The sequence below is a fragment of the Equus caballus genome, chromosome 1 (assembly GCF_041296265.1).
Source record: "Equus caballus isolate H_3958 breed thoroughbred chromosome 1, TB-T2T, whole genome shotgun sequence".
Taxonomy (NCBI): domain Eukaryota; kingdom Metazoa; phylum Chordata; class Mammalia; order Perissodactyla; family Equidae; genus Equus; species Equus caballus.
Window position 1 is genome coordinate 108,228,509 of NC_091684.1, and position 25,402 is coordinate 108,253,910.

Genomic DNA, 25,402 nt, shown 5'->3' on the forward strand with positions numbered 1-25,402 from the left:
CTTCAGATATTATTCTGTGACCTCTGCTGTCAACCATCCTCATGACTGACAAGGCCTAAGGGGAATTTATGAGCCTCAGTTCTAGTTGCAATCTTCTCTATTAGAGATGTTTCTCTTGCTTGGTTTTCTTAGAAGAAATATAGAACTCAACTCATAAAATAATGATTAAGCACACACCAAAAACACAAACTGTACCTTCTTCTGGATATTGTCCCTGAACAGGACGTGAAGAAGTAGATCGTTTCTGACTATAGCAGTTAAAGAACTCAGTGTATATAGAAAAAAGATGAGAAAGAGAATAGAGAATGTCAAAAGGAAGATTTGGATCTGACCTTGTCTAGAGTATTTCTCTTTAACATATCCCCCGACATTGGGGAACTTAATGTGCTGTGGTGAATACACCACCTTGAGCCAAGGTTGCTATTGGCACCTGAGAATGCCAGAGTTCCCTGTGGGACCCACTCTTTGTTTTACAGGCATTCTACCCAAAGCTGCCCTTGATAAGAGTTCCAAATGCCCAGAGTTTCATCTGGATTTGTGTGAAATTTTACCCTTCTGTTGTTTCAGTTTTTCAGACCCCTCCCTTTGAATGAGTTTATTTAGGACCTTTTCTTTGCTGGTAGAATTGAAAAGCATGCTGCTCTAGGGGATAAGCCATCCACTGGCTACAGGCAACAGGCCCCCTCTGAATCCTAGTGTCATCGCCTATACCATGGAGGGCAGAGATTCCTGGAGTGGGTCAGACTCCTTCTATTTTGTGCGTTACTTCCCTCTACAAGGTCAAGAATAAGAAAAGAAAAAGGAGAAGATCTTTGCCTTTATGCTTTGCCGACTTCTATTATTATGTTCACCACATCTGGATCCCAAGGAAAGTTTGGGAATGTGAATTTCAATTCTTCGAGAACACCCAGTCAGGAAGAATAGGTCCAATCAAGCTCAGAATCTGCTAATGCTGACCTTAAAGTCTAATAAATCGAGACTCTCTTAACCTTGTTTTCAGGGGCCGCATAAAATACTGTACACCCTCTGGAGAATAAAAGGGTATACCATTAAATAATTACACTGAGAAATCAGATATAAACTGGGATTTTCCTGTGAAAACTGGTATAATTGTCAAAAACATACACATGATCACTCTTGCAAAATGCCGAGTGTTCTCTTAAAACCATGTACAAAAATTGTAGGGCATATTTTATGATAAATTATGGGTCTAAATGCTTAAAATAGACTGAAAAAAAATAAAACAACATAAAAGACACTGAAAGGCAGCGTAAAGCTGGAAATGTCATTTAGGACTCTGGAGATGTCCTAGTTTCAAACTCGTCGAAATATTGCCTAATTAATGACATCCAGTATGCACTAAAATATCTTCTGAAAGGCACTAACATCCATCCTGTGCAATTTCTGTTTCTTGGTTATGGATATTACAAAAAGGTCTAGCACATTTGTCATCACCCTTATAAAATGAAGTTTTTATAATTCCATTCCTTGAAATGTTCCTCTTTTTCCTTCTTCCCATGAAGAATATTTTTATGCAGTGTCCTCCCCAGTCAAGATTTATCAATTCAGGAAAAAACAGAGTGATTCAGTGACAAAGAAAACATGAAACAAATTTATTTCCTTAAATGATCACCATTTGACCCAAACCAAGTAAACTAAATACAAAGTACATAGCAAAACAGACAAAATAAATAACTGAGTAGCCCCCTTGGGCAGGATCCATAGGGGATTTCAACTGATGTGTGCATTTATATTGTGCTGCATTCTCAGAGCAGAACACGCCTCCCTTCGTCTGTGCTTAGCAGGGACATAGCTCATCTCCACTGCTCACTCTGGCCACCATATCTGAGGCTTCGGTTGTGAGCTGGTTTGAACTGGCTAAGGTTGATGTTACCTGAAGGAACTCTTTGACCTTCCATACTGCTTTACAAAGGAGTGATAAAATCTTTTGACAGGTATAGCTAAGGAGATTTTCATTGGCCTGGATCTGTCAGAATCCCCTCCTTTGGTGAAGCTGAAGTTGGTTCTAGGTTGTCCACTACGCTTTTTTGTACTCCACGCTGATTTGTCCCACACTGGCCTGCGGCAAAGCTGATATCCCCGTCTATGAGGGCTTTGACATTAACCTCAGAGAATTCTCAGTGTTTTTCTTTACAAATCTTCCATGTTCAAGCTCTAAGTAAAGAGTCTTGGCTAGATTTATTTTTGTGTTGCTTCCTATTTTCTACTCACATGCTCTGCCATGTATGTTCTACCTGATAGCCGAGATGTGGCAAAACTCATCTCTAGTGGATGCTTTGAGAAAAAGGTTTGCTGCCTCTCACATAGAGATGGCTTCTCCCCATTTCTCTTGGTGGGTTCTATTCATATGTAAGATTTGTATGTTTCTTTTCTCTCTCACACACACACACACAGATACACACATACACACACACACCCACGCCCATAATCACAACCTCTCTCCGTAATCCTGACAGTTTGACTGTCAGAAAGGTTACATAGACAAGTAGCATACAATTAGCCTATTTTCAGAATTATCTACTATATTAAAAATACAGACTGCTAGACCCTACCTCCCACTCCTGAATCAGAAATCAGAAACTCTAGGAGGTGACCTTGGACTCTATGCTTTTAGAAATCTTCTCAGGGTATTCTGATAATCAACCATATTTGAAAATCACTGATTATAAATTGCCAGAATTTTAACAGAAGACGGAAAGATTTTTTGTAGAAAAAGTCTCTCACATGATGCCAGAATCATTGACTTTAAGTCACTTCCCAAGTTATATTAATAGTCTAGAATTTTGTTATTTAACTCCTTCAAGCTTACCACATGTGGGCAATGTCTTCACATTAAAAAGTGCCTAAGAGGGGCTGGCCCCGTGGCCAAGTGGTTGAGTTCACGTGCTCCGCTGCAGGCGGCCTAGTGTTTCGTTGGTTCGAATCCTGAGCACAGACATGGCACTGCTCATCAAACCACGCTGAGGCAGCATCCCACATGCCACAACTAGAAGGACCCACAATGAGGAATATACAACTATGTACTGGGGGGCTTTGAGGAGAAAAAGGAAAGAAATAAAATCTTTAAAAAAAAAGTGCCTAAGATACGCAGGAGATATTCTTCATAATGTGTCACACTATCAAGAAAGGCTCAATCTTTACAATCTTCGATCTAATCATATCCAAGAAGGAACTGTATTGGTACCAAAGAGCATTAAGTAAATAGAAGTAAAATAAAGAATATTCAGGATTAAAACACATGAGGCCACAATGAATTTGACATGTATCATGTCAGTTTAGTGAACTAAGGTCAATGTCAGTGATCTATAGAGGATTCTGTACAAGACTGGAGATGGGTTAATGCCCCTCCATTTTTTGAAAAGGAAAAATGGCAGACAAAATCAGTGAGCTTGACTGCACAAATAATTCTTGAAATATTAATGGGGAAGCTTGGGGCCCCCTAGAAAAGGAAGCAGAAATTGTAGAAACCAGCAACTATCCCCAAGAACAACTGAGTGAATTGTTGCAGCTGTGCCAGACCAACTTCATTTCACACTTTGACAGGTTATTAGATAAGGAGACAGAGTTTAACAGGCCTTCAGTGAGGAATTTGCAAGAGTCTCGCAAGATATCCTCGCATGTTATATAAAGAAAGATAGGTTCAATGGCAGCACTAAAACAGATTAGAAAGTGGTTGAATGATCATAACTAAATGGATCCATGTCTTTGGTGATATGTATTCTAGTATATTGTCCTTGGTTGACTCAAGTTCAGCAAATGTATCAATGACATGGTAAAAAGACAAAAGAAATTCTTGTCAGCACTGAAGGCTCCAAGGCTTGAGGAGATGGCCAAATGAAATGGATGGCAGATTCGAGATCCACAGTGGTCGCATAAGAATGGAATCTAATCAGCTGAAACTGGGATAAGTGTGAGTTCAAGCACTTAGTCCAACCAGATCAACAGCACAGTGATGTAGCAGGAAACATTCATGCTAATGGCAATTAGTATAAAAAAGGACTTTGGGACTTGACTTGACACTAAACTGAAAATGAGTTCACAATATGATTAGGCCATCAAAAGGGCTTAAGGCTTCATGAATAGCAGTTGGCTTTTTGGAATGATAATGGTGGTTATCTGGGAATCCCACCTTAATAGAGACCTAAATATTTCTAGACTCCTGAGCATGCTAGTTTCTCCTTTGAAAAGCTCTCACATCCCCCTTCCTCTACTGTCCCACATGTGCTTTTCTTCTCGCTAACTCTTCCTTCAGCTCTCCATGTAAATGTCACAGGAAGACGTCCCTGATCCCAATATTAAGTCAGGCACCCTTCCTCTGGGCATCTCTACAGCTAACAGCTATAAAATTACCTCTAACACTGCATAATACTGTTTTTAATTGTCTTTTTCTACCTCTATACTATGAACAGCTTACTGCGTTCATCATTACATCCAGAGGTTTACCAATGTCTCTTACCAGATGTTCAATAAACTTTTATTGAATCGATGAGTGAGTTAATTCAGAGAATAATCAGGACAGTGGGAGAATCCAAAAACACATCACAAGAGAACTGGAAGGAACCAGAGAGGCTTACCCTAGAGAAAGGAAGACCCATGGGAGTGATATGAGGGCAGTCTTCAATTACGCAAAGGTCCAAAGAGGAATTATTCAGCTTATTCTACGTGGCATCAGCAGTAGAAGTTTCAAGGAGAGATATTTTAGCACACTTCAGGAGATGACTTTGTAACAGGACTATCAGCAGTGGAATAAGTTCCCATGAGAGAATGTTCACACACTATGAACATGCTAAAGCACAGACTGTTTGGTTCCATGGCAGCTACGCCATAAAGGAGCATCAGGCACAGGATGAGAAGGTGGACAAAATGTTAGGTTCCCTAAGATCCCATGGCTGTATGATCAAGTCACAGAAATACATTCATCTATAACTCACACCCTCTTCCTCTGTGGAATCATCCATTAGGGATAGGACGTTTGTCCAAGAGAAATTGCATTCATGGAAATATCAGTAGAATGGAAGAGTCAATTGTCTTTCGACTTGATCTCATCTATGCTAGGGAACGGGTTAAGCTTTTATAAGTAGCATCAAATCTCCAAGCTTATTTCTTTATCTGTACAATGAAATAGTGGGCTGAACCAAATAATTGTGAATACTCTTACAGATACATATTATCTATTTCATGCTATGCAATGCCTTTAAATGAACTACCCAAGGAGAATAAGTTATTTTTCAGAGGATGTTCATTACGTTACATGCATTATGTGCTAAGTCACCCAGTGGCCAAATCCATTGAGTTAGAACATCCAATAACTCAGTGACAAGATGGCTGGATTAATAACTAGATATTGAATTACATTTAGACAAAATTCTTCCCCACATTAGATCTCATGGACTTCAATGGCCTTGATTACTGTTGAAGGGAGTCTTGCTGTCTGAATTTCCAGAATTACTACTACAAATGATGGGCATCAATGTGCTGCAGTCTCCTTCTGGAGAGAGGCCCAGCCTAATCAGGGCTCACAAACACTGGAATTCTTTGTCATGACGTTGGAAAGCACAGCCCAAACTTAGGACATTGTCACTCAACACTGCACTTAGAAAAAGATCGCAGCTTATCTAGCATCAAATCTTCCGTCATCATTTTAGGATAGGCCATCTCTTCCACGGATACAATTCTTTTTAGATCAGGTCAACATCACAGTCAAGTTCTTAGGCACTAGTCAATATCTGTGTAATCTCTATACAACTTACATCTTGGCCTGGATTGAATTTTGTTTTCTTTACCAAATCCATGAACTGCCTGAGGGAGCACTTTCTGAAGAAGCAGACTGCTCTCCTCTCAGAGATTTATGTTACTAGGGAAAGAATAAACCAGAAGATGCAATAATAGCCTCTTTGTCCCAACCTAACAAAGCTATGAAGAGGCCTGCTGGTGTGAATATATGGTAACGTATCGGCAATAAAATTTTTAATTCCTTAGGAGTAAAAACTATATTCTCTTTGGTCTTTCAGTTTCCATTGCCTTAACTATAACTGAATTCGATGATAAACAACTAGTATGTATCTTAAGTGTTATTTTTTATCTTAATTATTTTAACACACATAGCATTAGTAAATATTAGGCACACTGTACAGTAACTTGTTTAACCCATAATGACCTTATTAAGAAGGCACTACTATTATCCCCATTTTACAGAAGAGGGAAGTAAAACACAGTGGAAGCTGTGTTGTGTCCCTCAGAGAGCCCCTTTAGGACTGGATAACTCAATTCCTCAGCTGCTGTTGTCTGAGGCTCCCTGCTGAGTACTTCCAATAGGAATGACCTTCAGCCAAAGGGATCTTCCTTGCCCAAGGTTGCAGCCCTCCCCGTAGGCAGCCTAATTCAATGATTGGTCATTGGTGGGGTGTCAAAAGGAGAGGCTCAGTCCACTTGCTTAATTCAGGACATTAAAAGCCATCCCAACTGTGGAGTTCCCTATTGACCATCTGAGACCTCTGTAATAACCACATCAAATTCAACTCTACCTTATTCCCGACGCAGCCACCTCCATCCCCTCATAAGTGTCATTCCCAAGAACACACCACAATAAACCTCCTTCAGCACATCTCCATCTCAGAGTCTGTTTCCCACATAACCCAACCTATGACAAGTTTCTTGACCAAGGTCACACATCTAATAAGTGGCAAACCCAAGCAATCCAGCTCCAGAATCCATGTTCTCAGCCTCTATGCTACTGTCCTCCTTTACGAGTAGACTTCATTGTATGTCTGTGTCTCAGTCGATAGCCTGGAGCAAGATTTCCCAAATTGAGGGATTACTAATATTTCTCTAGATCTTCTAGGTCATCAACATATGTTCCATCAAGAAATGTGACCCTGTTCAAATAAGCTCAGTGAATGCCATATATTTTACCCCCTATAGGACAGTCTCCACGCATGTTACTATTTCAATAAAATTGGTAAGTCATGCAATAAAGAAATCTATTTACATGAAATCTGAAATACGTTTTCCAGCCACACCACCCTCTTTTATGAAACATCTATTAGCACCAATCTGCTAATGTCCTTTGGACCAGTGTAGGAAATGCTGGCCTAGAAAAACCTTCACTCTCCTTCCAAGGACCTCTGCCTCTCCTTTTTAACCCTCTTTGGTGTCTGACCACTTCTGGGAAGCCATCTTAGATAGACTGAAAGTTTCTAACATTTTATCCTTTTCTGTGCAGGGCTCTCTGCATTCTCTGTCTTAAAAAATTACTTCTCCTTGCTTTACATGACTAAATGTCATAAGATTATGCATAAATGTCTTCATAGTTTGTAAAAACATTATCCTTGCATGCAATGGCCATTCAGTGGGGGAACTTTTAGACCTGGCCTCTAAATTCACCTCTGACATAGTGAGGATTAAAAAACCTACTGAACTTTACTGGGCATCTTTTTTATTTTCTATAAGGAGAAGAGGGGACTGGATTTTTTGAAATGCAAGAGCCCTCCCAACACTATTAACTTCTGATTTCATGAATCATGAACTGATAAGTGGGCAGGTTCTAGAATCACACACACACACACACATACATACATGCACACATACAGGTATACCTGGATTCAACACCTCTTCACTCAATTACCATCTGTGTTCTGTATGCCTTTAGACACTAATCTTGCCCTTAAAATATTAGTTTTCACCTGACTAAAGCCATATTAGTACTTACCACAGAGGGTTGTTGTGAGGATTAAAAGAGATAATGCATGCAATATGTTTAGCATATTAAATGCTTGATTATTGTTTGCCATTTTCCTGTCATTGTTGATGGCTGTGACTATAGAAATGGTGGTGATGGTGATGGTCAAGAGAGGGGGTCATTTAACATCTGTTTAAACTGTGCATTTGTCCTAGATTTCGGATGACTAAGACCAATCAGCTAAAATAAGTTAGAAGAGCACATACCTACAAATTGAATTAATAAATGTGTTTGGTGTTGTGATGATGAAATGGAAAAATGATGCTAAGAGGCACGGTTAAGCTATTATGCCATGCCTAATCTGCCTTCCACACTCAAGAATAACTTGGAGAAGTTTAAAGAAACCAAACAATGACAATAATATCATAATTAAAAAATACCACATGTTGAGACTAAATGCAGACCATACATGATTGAGGTTAAAGAAGAAAAGTGACCCAAATACCAAACAAAACTTGGAAAGATGGCTATCATAAACAGGACATTAGTCATAATTAATGAAGAAAAATAAGTGTTCCCATTTCCACCGTGGACCGTACAAGAACAAATGAACATAAATTGCTTTCAGATAAAATTAGATTGGCTACAAAGAAAAACATTTTAACTCTAAGAATCGTTCGGCACTGGCATGTTCTACTAAGGAATTCACTGTGACCTCTACTCCGGATTCACAAATGACAGACTCACAAATACCCGTCTGCTTGATGGTCAATGGGAAGATTCCCCACCATCAGAGGGAAAGACACCAAGTGGTTCTTTGCATTTCCCAAGCTTTGATGATCACACAACTTAACATGCTAAGTGCTGTGGTTCCCAACACAGGGCTGCTGACAAGGATATTTCTCAAGAGATTCCTTGGGCCAAATTTCTCCTTTAAAGATCCAAGGAATCAGTCAGCTAGGGGTGGGTGTATTCAAAGAGCAATAACAACACTCTCTAATTAGACACACTCTCCTACATGAGGCATCCACAGAGCAGTGAGAATGGCATTTTAAATTAAATTTTAAGAATCTTATTGCAATCACTCCCCTGACATGCCCTCTTCCTTAAGCTCCACTCTCAGTTATTTGTTATTTATTGTAATTACTTTAGTAATAAGATTTGTTTTCTTGTTATTATATATATTACTGTGCAAAGTTAGAAAAAAAATAATAGCCAAAAAGAGTTATGTTTCTTATTTATCTCCTTGGCCGTTATTGGGCCAGGGGGAGGGATGGGGAGCAGGGAGAAGCTGTAAATAGAAAAGAAAGCGTTTCCTGCGGAGTGAAGATGCATAGGAGTATATTTGCAAGAAGGAAGCAGGGCAATGAAGGAATAAGGCTAATAATTCAAAAGGGCTAGGGGACTCAGAGAGATAAATAACCAGGGAAAAGGCAACCTGGAAGGCAGGGCAGGGAGGGTGGAGCCACATTCCCAAGGTTTATGTGCCACCTTTGACTTTTCCTGCCTATAAACTCTGGCCTGCCAGGCAGAAGGACCCAGAACTGGAGAGCACAAGGCTCCCAGGCAATTCCTCAGTGCCAGCCTTGGCGGTGCCATTACTTCAGGTTCCTCTTGGGGCGCACTTTCATAGGGCCAGGGCTTCTGTGGGTGAGTGGGCAATGAGGCTGTGATGTCCAGGTTGGGTCCACCAGGGAGGCAGCCCCAGGCTGGGGAAGACAAGACTTCACAACCACAGGCACTGCCCATTATAGACGCCCTGAAACGCTCTTGGAGATGCCCTGACAGAGGCTGGAGCTGATTATAGGCTGGCTTCTAACAGGCAAGAAGCCAGGTTTTTGCCTATTCCAATGGGACAATGAATCTATTTAAAGAGTAAGCCCAGGAGGGGAAAAGGCATTAGCTGAATTCCTCCAGATCCAAGCTTTGTCTACTGCTGTATATTTTATACGATTTATTCAGTTCTACACCCACTCCATAATTTAAAATCACAATCACAAGGACAATCAAAGCTTCAGTAAGATATAGATATAGACAGATTTACATATAGATATAGATATAGATATACACATGCACATTCATGCACCACACAATGACATTTCGGTCAACGATGGACCACATATATGACAGTGGTCCCATAAGATTAGTACCACATAGCCTGGCTGTGTAGTAGGCTCTACCATCTAGGTTTGAGTAAGTACACTCAATGTTTGCACAACAATGAAATCACCTAATGATGCATTTCTCAGCATTCCTGTTGCTAAGTGACACATGACTATATAAAATATATATGTGTATATATAAAAACTATATATGGTAAGATATACTATACAAATAATTATATAATATATATTATATAATATATATAGCCTAAAGGAGCCTTTCTCACCTTTGACCTTGTCCCTCCCTCTGCAGCATTTCTATCCCACTGCCATATCTTATCCTGGATCCTTTTGAGAAACTGAGAAATGGAAACAGGAAAGAGATTATTAAGCCTGCTTGGCTTGGCCATTGAAGAGCTTTGCACGCTTCGCCATTGAAATTCAGTCATCAGAACACAATCAGAGGAACCTTTACTTTTGTACTTTTGTACAGTGGTTAACGAAGTACTATGGTATTTGATTATGATACTAATCAGGTGAAGCACAGTGGTTAGAGCTCGCTAGCGCCTTAATAAGTTGAAACAGTAGTGGAGAGGTTAAGTGACTTATCCAAAGACACATGGCTGGAAAGAAGCTAATTTTGATAGAAGGTTCCCCCAGGTCAGCTGATTGTCTGGTGGGAGATCCTTGTCCTACCTCACCATCACAATCATTGCAGATGGACTAAAAGAAAGAGCTAAGGAGAGCGCAGGAAAAGTACAAATGGTTTTGGGGATAGCAATGAGATCTTATAGCTCTGATAACAAGGGGACAGCCTCTCCCTCCTCCTTCACAAAAGCAGAGCACCCCTGAAACTAAGTGGCAAAAGAAAAAGCCCCCTCAGTACTGGCAGGGGTTGTCAGGGCTGTGCTTCCTATTTTCCACTTATAGACGTTCATGCATTTTAGAGAGCCATGTAACATACATCACTAAAATGTGGTAGATGTGATGGGAATTGAGAAATAACACATATATATTATACCCAAGGGTTCGCTTTATAAAGACTTCTAAGTATATGTTGAAAGAAAGTATTAGGAGTGGGGATGCTAAGAAGATAGATGTCTAAAGGGGAAATTGAGATAGAAGAACAGGGGCTCATCTACCTCCCTCCCCGCCTATATCCCTGCCCCCATTTCTTCCTGTTACAGAGGAAGGGACAGAGGAACACTGGAGTGCAGACAAATATCAGAAGTTGCCCAGCCAATGAGGGAGCAAAGCATTTAACAAAACAAGCTCATTTCCCCAAGAGCCTCAACCTCAGCTTGATCAATGATTCTGTAACATTGAATCATTTTTAATTTAATGCTTCTGGGAAGTGAGGGGGGAACCCATCAACTACAGGCACAGTTGGCAAGAGCTGGGTATTAGCATTTGGCAGCATTTATTATCACTGTTTATGATGGCATAAATTAGGTTTATGCTGATATAATTAATAACCCTAAATTTAGGAATAATAAATAGTAATATTTATTCAGAACTGCAATGTCTGAGGAAGGCAAATGGACTACTCATGCTCCTGACTCCCTCTCTGTGTGCAGGCTGTGGGAGGAACCAGGTGTGAGCACGGAACCCCTTGGGAATGCATCCCCAGCGCTCAGCCCCAGCACCATGCATCATTTAACGCTATGCAAATGACTTAGCAGCAGGACCTTAAGAGTTCCCAGAGCAAATAATTTTTATTTTGATCTCTATGAACAAGTTCATCAGCAAGATTGAGTGTGTCGCATTTCCCTCTAGAACCAGGACCCTCAAATGTTCTCTTAGGGCGCATTATTCCTATGGTGTATGGACGGAGGTCTGGTTAGTTACACCAAATGCCATGTTCTTCACGGCTCCCTCTACCTCCTTCCATCTATTAGAAGAAATATCGCAGATGTCTTATAAAATCTCTACAGACCATGATTTGAGTATTACGGACAGACATTTGCCAGGAAAGAATCCAAGACAGAAAACAGTTACTTCTGCATCTTTTCAAAAAAATTTAAATATGTATCTGCCTTTCATTTTATAAAGTTGGAAAAGAACCTACGAGATTAAAATATTCCTCTAAGTGTTCCCCTTTTGTGCCTAGGAGAATATCTTAGCATTCAAAATGGACTGAGACTTCCATTCCTCCTTTTTTCCAGTGAGGGCAGGAGGCAAATAGAGAAAATTATAGTTCCTCAAGTCAAATTATCCCTGCTGGATCAGAATACATTTTTCCCCATTTGCAAATAGAAGAAAAGTAAAGTAAAGAGAAAGAGATTGGATACCCTTTGCCCACCTCTGTCCAGAGCCTCTTAACGCAGACACGCTAACAGGGTAGAACCAGACCCAGATTGACATTTCCATCCAGATATCTGACCTTTGCCCCACGTCCAGAAAAATTTAATATTCCTAAAAGAAATAAAGCAAAGTATCCATCCACTGACAACTCTGTTCCAAACAGTATGAACAACAAAACAGTTTAAATTTTAAAAGTCTGTGATCACAAATTTAAGTTCCTTTGTCAGCTCCCAGGAACATGAGTTGAGTTTTACGTTAAGGAAAAGATGGCGGATATAAGAGAAGATTTATTTGCTAAGAAATATGGTCTTTGGCTAGCAACCACTCCACAGGGAGATTCCACGGCAGGAGCTTTGGATTCCCCTGGCCTCACTGAAAGGAGGATTGGAGTGAAACTTTGGAACGAGAGTTCAAAGGGGAGTATTCCTCTCGTGTCGTGTCATGTCACATCATGTCACCACGACCATCAGCATAATTTCTACAGACAATGTGGACTCAATCACTCAGCTTCCCAGAGGCCACAGAGCATGTAGAACTTCCTCCCGATTGGCTCTTCAGCTTGCGATGATCTAAGTCTTCAGAGAGAGGGCCCCAGTGCCTTGCTGAGTGAGAGAAAGAGAGAGAGACTGACTGGGAGGCTGACCATCTGATAGCTAGTCTTCCTCTGTCTTTATTGGTCTCCCCTGCTTTTTCCTGCCCCTCCTTCTCCCCCATACAAAGAAGCCCTGGTCCACTGCCCTTGCTTTGCAGAAAACATTGCAGAACTCACACCCGCAGGATATGGAAAGTCTGTGCTTCAGAAGACGAACACAGACAGCGAGTCCACAAAAGAGCGAATCACTCCCCATGTGATCCTGCAGGAGCCCTAAGGGCATGAGTCCTCCCAGCTTGCAAGGATCCAGAGGCACCATACATATTACACCCTAGCCTGTTGGAGACTGCCCAGACATAAAACCAGGATCCCTGATGTGTGCTCAGTTGCTCCTTCAAGACAGTTTATGATGACTAAAAGGAGAAGGAAATGGAGAATGCTAAGTAATTATGATGCCCACAGGGTCAACACAAAGCATACCTCACAAGTATAGGATACAAATTTTCGCTTCCAATCTAATCTGCAGTAAAACATAATCAGTGGTACACCTATACTTAAGCACTAAGATTTAACTCAATATGTCACCAGCAGTTCATTTCTAACGGAGGTGGCTCAAAGCCATGTAGAACACTTGCTCTGATCTGGAATAACCTATCTGGAGGGCCACACTTAAGATCCTTGGAAAGGTCAGGTGCACCCAGAGTTAGACTTAACACGCATGTACTAAGCACTTACCACTTCCCAAGTTCTATGCTGAGAACATTCAAGAGGAGGATCATTAGGACGACTGGAGGCTTTGACATAAGCAGGGCTGCACAGCCAAGTGGAAAGAACACGAGCTTGGCAACCAGGCAGACCTGAGTTTAATTCCTGACTCTGAAACATCAGATAGGTGGCTGACCTTGCACATGTCACCCAAGCTTTGGCCTCAATGTTTTTTTTCAACTGCAAAATGGGAGTAAAATATTTACTTTTTTCATAGGTATAAAAAAATTGAGTTAAAATCATATTTTTATCCTATTAGATTGCCAAAATTAAAAAGACCAATAATGGGCAGTGTTAACAAGAGTATGGGGACCTGGCACTTTCATCCATCGGTGGTAAGAATATACATCTATGTATTTTCTAAATGGAGTAATCTAGAATATGTATGAAATATAAAATATGCATAACATTTGATCAACAGACTGCTTTTGAGAATTTATCTTAAGGAAATGACTGGAGAAATTCACCAGGAGAATAGCAAGAATACCCACCTGCCTATTGTTTATAACGGAGAATTGTTTACATTAATTATGGCCCATCGATACTATCAGATTGCTATTCTAAAAACCAATAATGCCATTTGCATTCTTTGCCATAGGAAGTTGTTCTTAGTTTATAAACTATATGACAAAATATATTATCTTATGAAGTTAAAACGGGTATGTATATAGAAATATATTTAAAGAAATAGCTGATATACTTGAAGCTGTCGATTTACAAACAAATGGCTAATAGATCCTCTTCATCTTGCTAATAGTGTTTATCTCTGAGCAGCCTGATTCAGAGAGGGCCTCCGTGTTACAAAATTCTCGAGGCACTATGTAATTATCGTAGATTAGAATGAGAACGATGCCCCTTGGAGTAATGCAATGCCGTAGCCCTGAATTGGGTGCTTTTTAATTTCTTCTTTAAGTTTTTTTATCTACACTGAAATTTTCTACAATAAAAATGCATCATTTTTTTCCATTGGAAACAATAAAAACATTTCATTTTTTGAAAACAAAGTCACATACACAGAGAATTAACCCCGATGCTAGTGTGTTGGGCACTCAGTAAAAGGACTCTTGGTGCTTTTGTTCACTGGTTGTCTCTGAGCTCTCAGGCTACAATTCTATACTCTGCTGTGTCACGCTGCAGCTAAAACTCTGCAAATTACAACGCGCAGACTCCCTTGTAGGTTGGCTTCCTGGTAAGTCCTGCCAACAAGAGGCACCAAAGGGTGATAGGAAGGCAGGAGGATGAAGAAAACGACACCCTTTCTGTTTTCCAGTTCCAGTTAAGGAGACAAGAGCAGCAGCAGACGATCGGCTCAACCCCTGCATCTTAAGGCACACAGCACCAGCATTGCTGTACCTTCTCACAGGTGCCAGGAGAAGGTGGTCCCGCATCCCCTTGCCATTTTGACTTAGGCCACTCTACACTCCCTCACCCTCTCCGCTTTGCCCCCTGGTCCACTGAAGCCCTTGCCAGGTCAGGCTCCCTTCTCAGAGTTCCAAACACCAGCCTCATGGAGCCCTTCCGCTCCTCAGCTTTGGTAACTCCCTCTCTTTGCTTTGCTCCCCCATCATTGTAGGCGGTACCCATCCCTGCAGTTATTAATCTCTTTGCATCCCCTTTTTGAACTTTCAGACTTCTGCCACGTGTGTGAACCAAATCTCATCTTTTGAAATACCTATTATCTTAGCTGTATCTTGTATCATTTTTATAATTAGAAAGCAATAAAGCTACTGCATTTTTCTAAATGTCCTAGTTTTACTGAGCACAACTCTTAAAACTTATTAGCTATTGTACTCATTATTCCCTATTTTCTTAGGAATTTCTCTAAGTACACCTGCTCTGAGCACAACTTATCCTCTTCTCCAATCTTGGGCATAGGCATTTTTGTTTGCAAGGGAAGATTCACCCTGAGCTAACATCTATTACCAATCTTCCTCTTTTGTTTTTCCCCTCCCCAAAGCCCCAGTGCACGGTTGTACATTCTAGTTGTAAGTCCTTCTAGTTCCTCTGTATAAGCCACCGCCATAGTATGGCAACTAACAGATGGGCAGTGTGGTTCTGCGACCGGGAAATGAACCGGGCTCACTGAAGCAGTGACAGCACCGAAGTTTAACCACTAGGCCATCAGGGCTGGCTCCACAGACATTTTCTTTAAATCCCAATAGCACAACTAATACAAGACAGAAAGGCTTATTAACACTTCACTAAACAATAAATGATATAACGCAAGATAACTCCTGACAGAAAATTTCAAATTGATTATTGGTATAGCTGTTCTCATTCTCAAGTGGCCAATTGCCTCTTCTGGCCTCCTCCACATGGCAGATGCCATCTTTCCTCTATGACCTATGGGTATGGGGACCCCTCTGCATAGACCAGAGTTTCTCTAATTTCAAGCTCAGGAGAATTATCTCTTCCCCCTTAAGGCCTATTTTTCAGGCATCTTTTCTTGTTCCAGGATCTTTTCCTTTCCAGGATGATTGGCAATGGGAATAGCCAATCCATCCAATGACGACACTGCTCTCTGCACACAGGAAGCCGTCATGGACAGTAGTGCTATCTATCATAGTACAAACAGCAAGTGTACTTACTGCCATGACCTAAAGATCCAGAAGCACACACCCTTGGGTTATTTGTATGATTGTAAGTATACAGGAAGGCTGCCCAAGCAACATCTAATGTTGAAAATCTCACCAGTCTGTTGTTTGGGATCCAAGAGAGTATCTTCCATTCTCACTTGTGAAAATTTAAAAAAAAAATTACATACTTATTACAGTTCATTTTTTCAAATGTAACTGATCTGTGAAATCCAAAAGTAGGAGAACTACTGCATGTTATTATATTGAAGAGATTTGAAATAGATTAAAAAGTTAGAACTGAGGTTGAATCAGAGGGAAGCCCTGAACATACCGAAACAGGAGGGAAGAGGCCCAGCCCAGCCCAAAGGTGAAGTGAGCCCAATGGGGATAATCGTAAGCCGTTGGGATCCTGAATGGCCGAGTGAAAATATACAACAGAATGGGCAGTGGAATGGGAGCCCCAGGACAAAATATACTCAAACTCAGCTGGGCGCTGTTTACAGCCAAAAGCTGGCAGCAACAGGAAAGGATGTATTCTCCAATGGGGAAAGTTAGCAGGACAAGAGAGAGAGTTGAGGCCCAAGCCAAGCTGAGAATTCAAATTCCACAGAGGACGACTGAGGATGAACCAATTCATTTTTCCTGGGCCAAAAATCACAAAAAGCTAGGAAGTCCATGCCTTGGTTCATTCCAGGGCATGTGAAGGTCTGGGTCAACACGACTAATTTCAGAGACCACCTGCTGATGGGGCTGAGGCTCTACTTACATTGCCATCCAAGGTTTGGAAGAGCTGATAGACTAAAACTAACATGGGTTTTGGAGCTGGATAGACTGGGTTCAAATCCCAGCTCTGTCACAAGCTAGCCATATGTATAACCTTGGGCACGGGTATGCGTGTGTGTGTGGGTGTGCCTGAGTGTTTTAACTATCTTGACAATTTCTAATGGCATTTCTGTCTTGGACTAGCTATGTGATCTTGGATAACTCATCTTAGCTCTTTAGTTTCAGTTTCCTTATCATTTGAAGGACTGGGACTAAATAATATACAAGAACATTGCCAGCTAGAACATTTTAAGTTTCTTTTATTCTAATGTCCTTAAATCTCTACAAAAAAGTAGTTTAGGATAGACAGAAGTTCTAGTCTTTTCTCTGGAACACCAGCTCTTTAAATTACATCCAAACCTCACCCCTGTGTACTCAAGTCTTCATATGTAGAAATAAGAGAGAAGATCTACTTTTGTTGGGCCATAGTTAGGATTAGATGAGAAAATATATGGAAAAGAACAAGGTTCTTTCTTGGCCCATAAAAGGTGCTGAATAAGTTTTTTTAGATAAAGTCTGTGAGTGCTCTTATTGTAGTAAAATAAAGCCTTCACCGCCCACAGTGGAGTAAAAGACTATTGGCACTAACTTTAAATGGTCCCAGACGGTTAAAATTGTCAAGATTTTTTACCCAATTTTTATAGTTTTATTTGTTTCCCCTAGAGCATTCAGCTATTACTTCTTAATACCTTGGTGTGTTTACTAATAGCATGCCCTTTTCTCTTTATTGTTGTTTGTTTCTGTTCCACAATGGCCTTGGAAGAAGATAATCAAGTTTGTAGAGTTGTATATATACTAAGAAGAAATATACTCTGATTCTCCTGTGAATAAAATGCTGGGCTGTGTGTTGACTTCCTATAAATTATTTTGTCACTGTCATCCACCCAACAACCAAAGTCCAAAAATTGGGAATCATGCCAGATTTTTTCCTCTCCCTCGTTTACATGCCGTATCTACCTTTTAAGCAGTTCCACAATCACTGCCTTCTTGCCACTCTAATCAAGCCACCATTATCACTGCTGCTCTAACCTAATTTGTTGACTCCCTGCTCTTTTAGCCCATGTTGGAAAGAAGTATAAGAGTCAAGGGACCACTGCATTGGTCCTCCTGGATTCTTTAGAACTCAGCCCAATTCAATACAAACTACCAGTCCAGCAAGACGGTAGACTGATTCTTTTGGAAACCATCTTTTTCTTTTGTTTTCCTCTTACAGACATGTGTTGCTAAGAGATCTTTGGCTTGGCAAGACCCGCTGCATTTTTGCTAGAAAATCCTGGCTTTGTCTCCCTGACCACAGTTATCAAAACCTCTCAGCCATCCTTAGAGGCTCCATTACCGTCACCACAAAAGGAAACTACTCTACTTTTAAACATTCTTGCAAACTCCATGGGGGCCAAGATTACTTGGGAAAGAAGAGTACAGTCTAGCAAGTGCCAAGTTCAGGTTTAGGCTCTCTAATCTTTATGTGAAGATTGCCTCTTTGCTGGTCAGACCACACACAGGGCAGTTCTGTTACCTTTAAGAAGCCTGTTATTAAGAATGTGTTCAGAGAAAAATCAGTGAAGACCAGAACTTCAGGAACAATGTCACATAAGCAATGTTTACGAACTGTATCAAACTTGGAGAAGACTTCACACGGGCAAGTTAAGGCATGTAAAAAGGGGATTACATTTTGCCCATGGAGTACCCCAAGGTAAGACTGCCTAAAATGTGTGAAGTTTACAGGGCAGAGATCAAAATATAGAAAAACACAAGCCCATCTAATTATGCACAATGGAATGGGCATGCCATGAAATGGAATATCAATCACAGAAAGAGTTCAAGTGGAAGTTAGATAAACCATATGTCAGGTAGGTTCTAAGAAGGGTTCATAAGCTGAGACTTACAACCTCTTTTATAGTGAGATGTTATGCATCCATGGCAGTCTCAAGGCTTTTGATAATGATGTGCTATGACCTATGGATTTTCTTATCAGTAGAATAACACTATGATTTCCAAGTCCCTTTCAGCCAAAATTGTTTGGGTGATTCAAGCGATCTACAAAGTGCCTTGAGCTCCACGATGAAAGATGCTTTATAAATAAAAAGGGTAATTTTAGTCATAATAAATAATCGTAATGATGATGAATGGCAGTGTCACTAAGAAGAAGCTGACCTGCCATTAGGGAGTCCAAAGCAACCAGCTGTGAGCTGGAAATAACTGTGTCCAGGCCAGAAGGATGCTCAGTGACTGAGACAACATTAACCTTTCAACCAAAGACCTGGATCAAGCCCCTGATTTGGAGGTATGAGCACTTGAAACGGAAGAAACTACAATACTTATCCCCGAGCTTAAATATTGCCTTGGGCTTATGAGATCTTTTCCCAGACAGGTCAATAGGGAGCACGTTATCTTCCTCTTCCAACAGGAGAGAAATCTGAGTAGATCAGGAGAAGAGCCAGAATTCCAAACTAGAGTTATGACTGTAAAGCCAGCGTTCTTTCCACTCTCTACCAGACCCCAGACAATTTAATGGAAGGAGAAAAGAGCCAACTTGTTTGACAAAATGCTGAAAGGGGATCACGTCCCTCAAGATGGCTTGCGTTGCTCTTTTCCATCTATTTGGGCTGAGAAAGCTTGCTAGTAAAATGCTTGGCCCCTAAGCAGGGAGGAACCATTCCTTGCTGTCCTAGTGTTCTCCAGAGCGAAAGAAGCACATGGCAGGAGCCAGCTGAGTTCTGTTGGACCGAGCGTGAACACTGCTTTAGGCCTTTATCCAGCTTGAGATCTAAGAAGCTTAATTGCTGCCAGAGGCCTAAGTGATGCTCCTTACTGAACGACTTGGCCTCCTATGCCTCGCAGGTGCTTGAAGACCAACCAGTCACCGCAGGCAAAGAGGAAGGACTCTACTCTCTGCCCATCAAAAAGCTCCTCCAAAAAAAAATGGAGTCTGGCAGCTACAAAACCAGGAAACATTAGGAAAACATGGATGCCTTACTTATCTTCTTTTTTTCTGTACCTATTGAAATTTTATTTTTACAGCCTATAGCTTTCACTTGCTTGCATTTTGGCATAATTTAACATATTTTACCATTTGTAATTTATTCTGATCTTGTTTTATATTTTATCATCTTTATATTTTTAACTTACCAATATTCTTTTTCGTGCTTATCCTTTGAAGCTGGTCTTTTTTCAGATGTTTCACATTGATTTACTTTTTTCTTAAAAAGATTAATTACTGTTTTATCTTTCTTAAAACATTCTTATTTATTTTAAGTCATTTAAATTTTATCTCTGAAATGTTTTTCTTTTTTTTCTTTATAATTCTCATTTTAATCTCTTGTGTTTCACCTTTTTATTGTTGCTCTCTTTTCTCAGTTCTCTAAACTTGTGTTTTTGCTTCTTTAATACTGATATTTTAAATTGTAAGTTCCTTTTCATTTTTAGCATTGGGAATTATTTTTTCTTTCAATTTTTCTGTTTATCTTGTATTCTGTTTTTTCCATGGGATACCAACATCTGTTTCTATAGTAAAAAGAATTATCTATTGCCATAGGAAGGGGCTTTAGTCTCTTTCCACAGAATTTGAGACAGGTATTTATGAATGTTAATCCTGCCACCCCCACCCACTGGCCATGGGACCTTGGGGACGTGCTCTGATATCTGGGCCTCAGCTCACAAACCCTGAAAATGCGGATCCCTTCCAACAGACTTCATTGAACACTAGAATCCATCTTTCCCAGTATATAATCCCAAGGCACGCAGAGGCTAGGTGAGGAGAAGCACCACCCTACCTTCTCTCTTTCAGCCAACCATTTTCCAGTCCTTCCACGTTCAGCCATTTTTCAACCATTTCAGCCATTCCATTTAGATGAGGTGACACCCTTATTATAGCTGTATCCAGAATTCAGTAAAATACAACTGAAAATAAACATTTCTCTGCAGTAAACATCAGAAAGCAAATGAAAACATTGGTCTTAACTGCAAAGAAATCGCAGGTTGAGTCCTTACTTTGCTGCTAAACCATCTTATGACCTGGGCAGGTCACTTGATCACCCTGCATACCAATTTTCTCCTTTTTAAAAGGAGTACCAGGCTAGATTATTTCTAAGCACCCCTCTGGTATTAATTGCCTATGAATCTATACCTTTCTATTTAAAAAACTATGAGACTCACATCAATGTGTGAGGAGAGTATGATATTATTTGTGCCAGCTAATAGAAGCCCAAGAGAATTTTTTCCCACCAGAGTACCAAGCCCTCTCTAATCACACCCATTGGGCAAAATGACAAGATGTTACTGTGGTGACATAAATGAGGGCCAGGTTGAGTCAAGTGCCTGACATACTTGCCATTGATGACACCATCTGGGTTGAGCATGGGGATGATCTTGAAAATGAAGTTTTCCCTCAAGAGCCTAGCCACAGGGTCACTGCTGACCAGGAACTCCAAGGTCCCCTTCATCACCCAGCTGGCATTGCTCTCTCCTGGGTGAACTCGGGCGGTGATCACCTGGTATGGACGCTGCCCTGCAGCAAAAGGAACACAAGAAAATTAAACCTAAATACACTTTCCATTTCCATCAAGACCATCTCCAGGGGGCTAGAATTACACCTGACAGGCATGAAGTCCGAAATAAGTTGATTGTTTCTAATACATATCTGATCTACATTTATCCTTATCCATCTACCTCTACAGTCTGCAAGGCTCAAGAAAGTGTAAAGTTAAGCTCAAGGCTGTTATCAAAAGCATAAGTGCTTAGTGGAAGGAAAAGAAGCCAAGAAGAAGATTTTATCAAGACCATGAAAGAAGGAATTAACTCTCCAGAGTTCAATAGCATGATGCTGCATGTCACAGGTCTGAGGTTGAATCTTATCTTCATCACTCACCAGTTGTAAGATCTTAGGCAACTGACAATTTCTTTAAGGCTATTTTCTCATCGGTAAAATGGGGACAATGATACTCACCTCATGTGGTTGTTATAAAAACAAAGAAAATGCAAATATAAAGCACTTGGCATATTGCTTGCCATTGAGTACATGTTAGTTCCCTACCTTCTCAAGTATAAAGTCTGTGGATAGAATGGTCCCTCTCATTATCCAGTAGAAATAGAAGTTAAGCACAGAACTTGTATTGGGAACTTCATTATTTTAAGACACTGAACCAAATCCCTGAGAGAAACTTGACAAAAAGAGGGAAGCACCTGGAAGCTCAAGCTTGGAGTTGCAATACTTTCTTCACTTTCTGAAAGAAATCAAGGTAACACTCTCTGCCCAACCACAGGGAGCACATTGACCTGAATAGACCTTCTGGAGAACACTTTGATGAGATAAAGATAGGCTAGTCTTCCTTCCTTTGTTGATGAAAGACATCTGGAACATTTCAGTGTTGAGACATATTCTAAGACCACATCTGGGCTCAGGTGAAAAACATGTTTGATTGATTAGTGATGTCTGTCCCCCATGTATTTGGGAAAGGAAGTGAAAGATGTGACATCACACTAGCAACTCACCATGTCTGCTCTAACCTCTTGTCCAATTTTATGTGTTTTTTACTCTCTTCCTTTTGTGTGTTCACCCAATTCTGTATCACTCCTAAACCCAATCTAACGACAAGAATCAAGGATTTGCCAAGTATAAATATCTCAGCCACTAAACAGTCTAAAAGTTAAACTAGTCATTTCTTTCCATGTCCTTCAAATCACCATGAGTTAAATACGTCTTTTGTTCCCTTAAACAGTAGTCTTTTTGAGGGAAGAAACTGTGTCTTTAATTCTGTACAAAGAAAGAGAAAACTGAGTAACTCTCAATAACAGAGCTAATGAACAGGTAATAGAAGATACAAAGAAATAAACTTTTAAATTACTAACTGTACTACTATAATGATCAATTGAGACAAAAAAAAAAACCTCTTTCTGTTGACAGCCATTGAGATCTAGGCTTAAGGTGCATGGATCAGTGCATTTTTACTGACTATGGTGAGAGCAGGTCACTTCAGCTCTTTGTAGATCATTTGTATGTTGGGGATAATATTCGGTTTTGTTTTTCATTAAGCAGATATCTTGAGCATATTCCAGGAACTGCAGGAGGCACTGGGTAGAAAAAGTTGAATAAATTATAGTCCTTGTTCTGTAAGAGGCCAAAGCAGTTGTTGGTAGTGACAAATATGCAAGCAAAGAATGACAAGTGAGCTAGTGGAGGTATATACAAAGCACCAAAAATAGATCTGACTGAGAGGTAAGGACATTTCCCAAGACATGATGCTGTTTAGACTGGGTCTTGCAAAATAAGCACTAACCAGAGAGAGAAGGTCAGAAAAAGATACATGCAAAGAACACAGAGGAATAAAAATTGGTGCATTCAAGAATAAAGAAAAGCTATGAATGGCTGAAGAAAAGGACTGAAGATGGCGGCACATGAATTTAGAAAGGTAGGCTGGTGTCAAACTTGTAAGATCCCTCCATTAGGTTTTGTTTAGGGATTTGGACTTGTATTCTGTAGATCAGAAGTTCTCAACCATAGATTCAGCATCTCATTGGTATACTGTGATCAGTGATGGGGTCTATTGAAGAATCATTGATTACTAAGGACAGTGTAAATGTTTGCTTATAATAGATAGAAAGATAGATTGATAGATAGATAGATAGATAGACAGACAGACAGACAGACAGCCTGGACTGCCAGAAAGACAAACAAGTGGGTCCTAGGGCAAATTAAGCCTGAACTACATACTGGAGGCAAAAATGATAAAACTGAAGCTGTCCTACTTTGGGCACCTCATGAGAATGCAGGAGTCTTTGGAAAAGACAGTAATGCTGGGGAAAGTAGAAAGCAGCAGGGAAAGAGGAAGATCAAATACGAGATGAATTAACTCCATAAAAGCCATAGGCATGAGTCTACAGGAACTGAGTAGGGCTGTTGAGGACAGGACATTGTGGACATCACTCATTTATAGGGTCACCAGGAGTCGAAGTTGACTTGATGGCATGTAATACATATTGTGTGTATATATATACACACACACACACACATACAAATATGGTACAAACTTCTGGTTGCCTGCCCAACAGCCTTTCTTTCTTACGACTAGAACCCCTGATGTGTGTGGGGAAAGAAAGAACTCCCAGCTTTGTGGATCCTCTTGTAGGTAGGAGTGGCCATGTGACAGAATTGTGACCAATGAGATATAATGATAGCAGGAGGTGAGTCTTTCTGCAAAACTGATTAAAGGGCACAATTTCACCTGGAAGGTGCCTTCTTGGTTTTTGTGTCTCATCCTTGCCCTTCTTCTTCCTTTTTTGAACATAGATATGATACTTTCAGATGAGAAAGCCAACTTGAGAATCAAAGTCACATGATAAGATGGTGACCATAAAGGTAGAAAGAGCCTGGATTCTTGAAAAATTCCTTAAGCAGTTACATTGCATCTTCACTAGTTTCTTCAATGCTTCTGGCTATTTGAGACCAATAAACCACTATTTGGCTAGCCCAAGGTTGTCACATTTCTGTTACATCCTGCTAAACTCTAGGATAACTTATATGATTACAAGAATAGATTTAAAGTCTTCCCTATAATAATATTACCTTGAATGGCATAGATTCAGGTGTGCTTTCTGGATTTGGAAGAAAAGAGTGAAAGATGGAGTTGTAATAAGAATATTTGAAATGTTTGTCCAGAAAAGAACAGTTGAGAACTACTACTTTAAGAAATAGAGTCAATAGTGGTTTTTCAGCAGGAGAAAGACATACCAAAGACTGTGCTTCAGGAAAACAATTCTAACATTATCGTAAATCAAGTATTTGTTTAATCAGAAACAGTATGGCCTACTGGAGCAGAGAACAATTTTTAGAGCCATATTTCCAGAGTTCAAATTCCAGTCACACCATTTTCTACCTGAGATATTACAAAAGTTTCTGAAGAAATTCAGTATTGGATTGGGTGTTCTGCATGTCAAACTAATTATTTCCTAACTAGAACTTACTAACTAGCATTTTGGGGGTGGGGAGAGATATATCTCAGTTAGCTAGCTGAGCACAGTTGAAGTTAACTGAAGGTTAACTTTCCCGCTATATCATTTGTCACAATCATTTTCACGCCTTCCAAAGCAAGCTGTTTTGGCACTCCAATAAAAAGCTTGTTGAGAAATAAAGAGGCTTGATGAATTTGTACCCAATCAGTAGCCTATTTTCAGTTCTATAATTCCATATCACTCTCTTTGTAGTTTTTGAACTATGTTCATTTACAGCATATTGAACGACAATAGTAAGTGCTCCCAGCCCAGCAAGAAGAAATAAAAAATAACTTAAGCTCTTGTAAATTTTCAACACCAACTGAATACTCTCATTGTCTGGGCCAGTTGGCTCCCATCACCTGATACCCAATACAGCGTAGTGCATTAGTCAAGAAACCAAATGCAGCCCTTGCAAAGAGACATCAACAGTATGTTTCTTCCCTTTGGAAATTCGGGCTCATAATCTGCTATATTGTAATACACCATAAGACCTAACAAGCTGCTCTGAGCATCCTGAAGAAGCAAATGAGGAAAACTGTGAGTTCTCAAGAAG

General features: G+C 40.2%; 1 protein-coding gene across 6 annotated transcripts in view; it reads right to left on the reverse strand.

The window, feature by feature from the left end:
• AGBL1 (AGBL carboxypeptidase 1) overlaps positions 1-25,402 on the reverse strand; it is a 755,364-nt gene that overhangs the window by 442,595 nt on the left and 287,367 nt on the right. For all 6 annotated transcript variants that reach the window (XM_005602809.4, XM_070266954.1, XM_070266962.1 and 3 more), the window contains one exon: positions 21,187-21,367. In XM_005602809.4, coding sequence (XP_005602866.2) covers positions 21,187-21,367 — 181 coding nt within the window. The remainder of the gene's footprint in view (positions 1-21,186; positions 21,368-25,402) is intronic.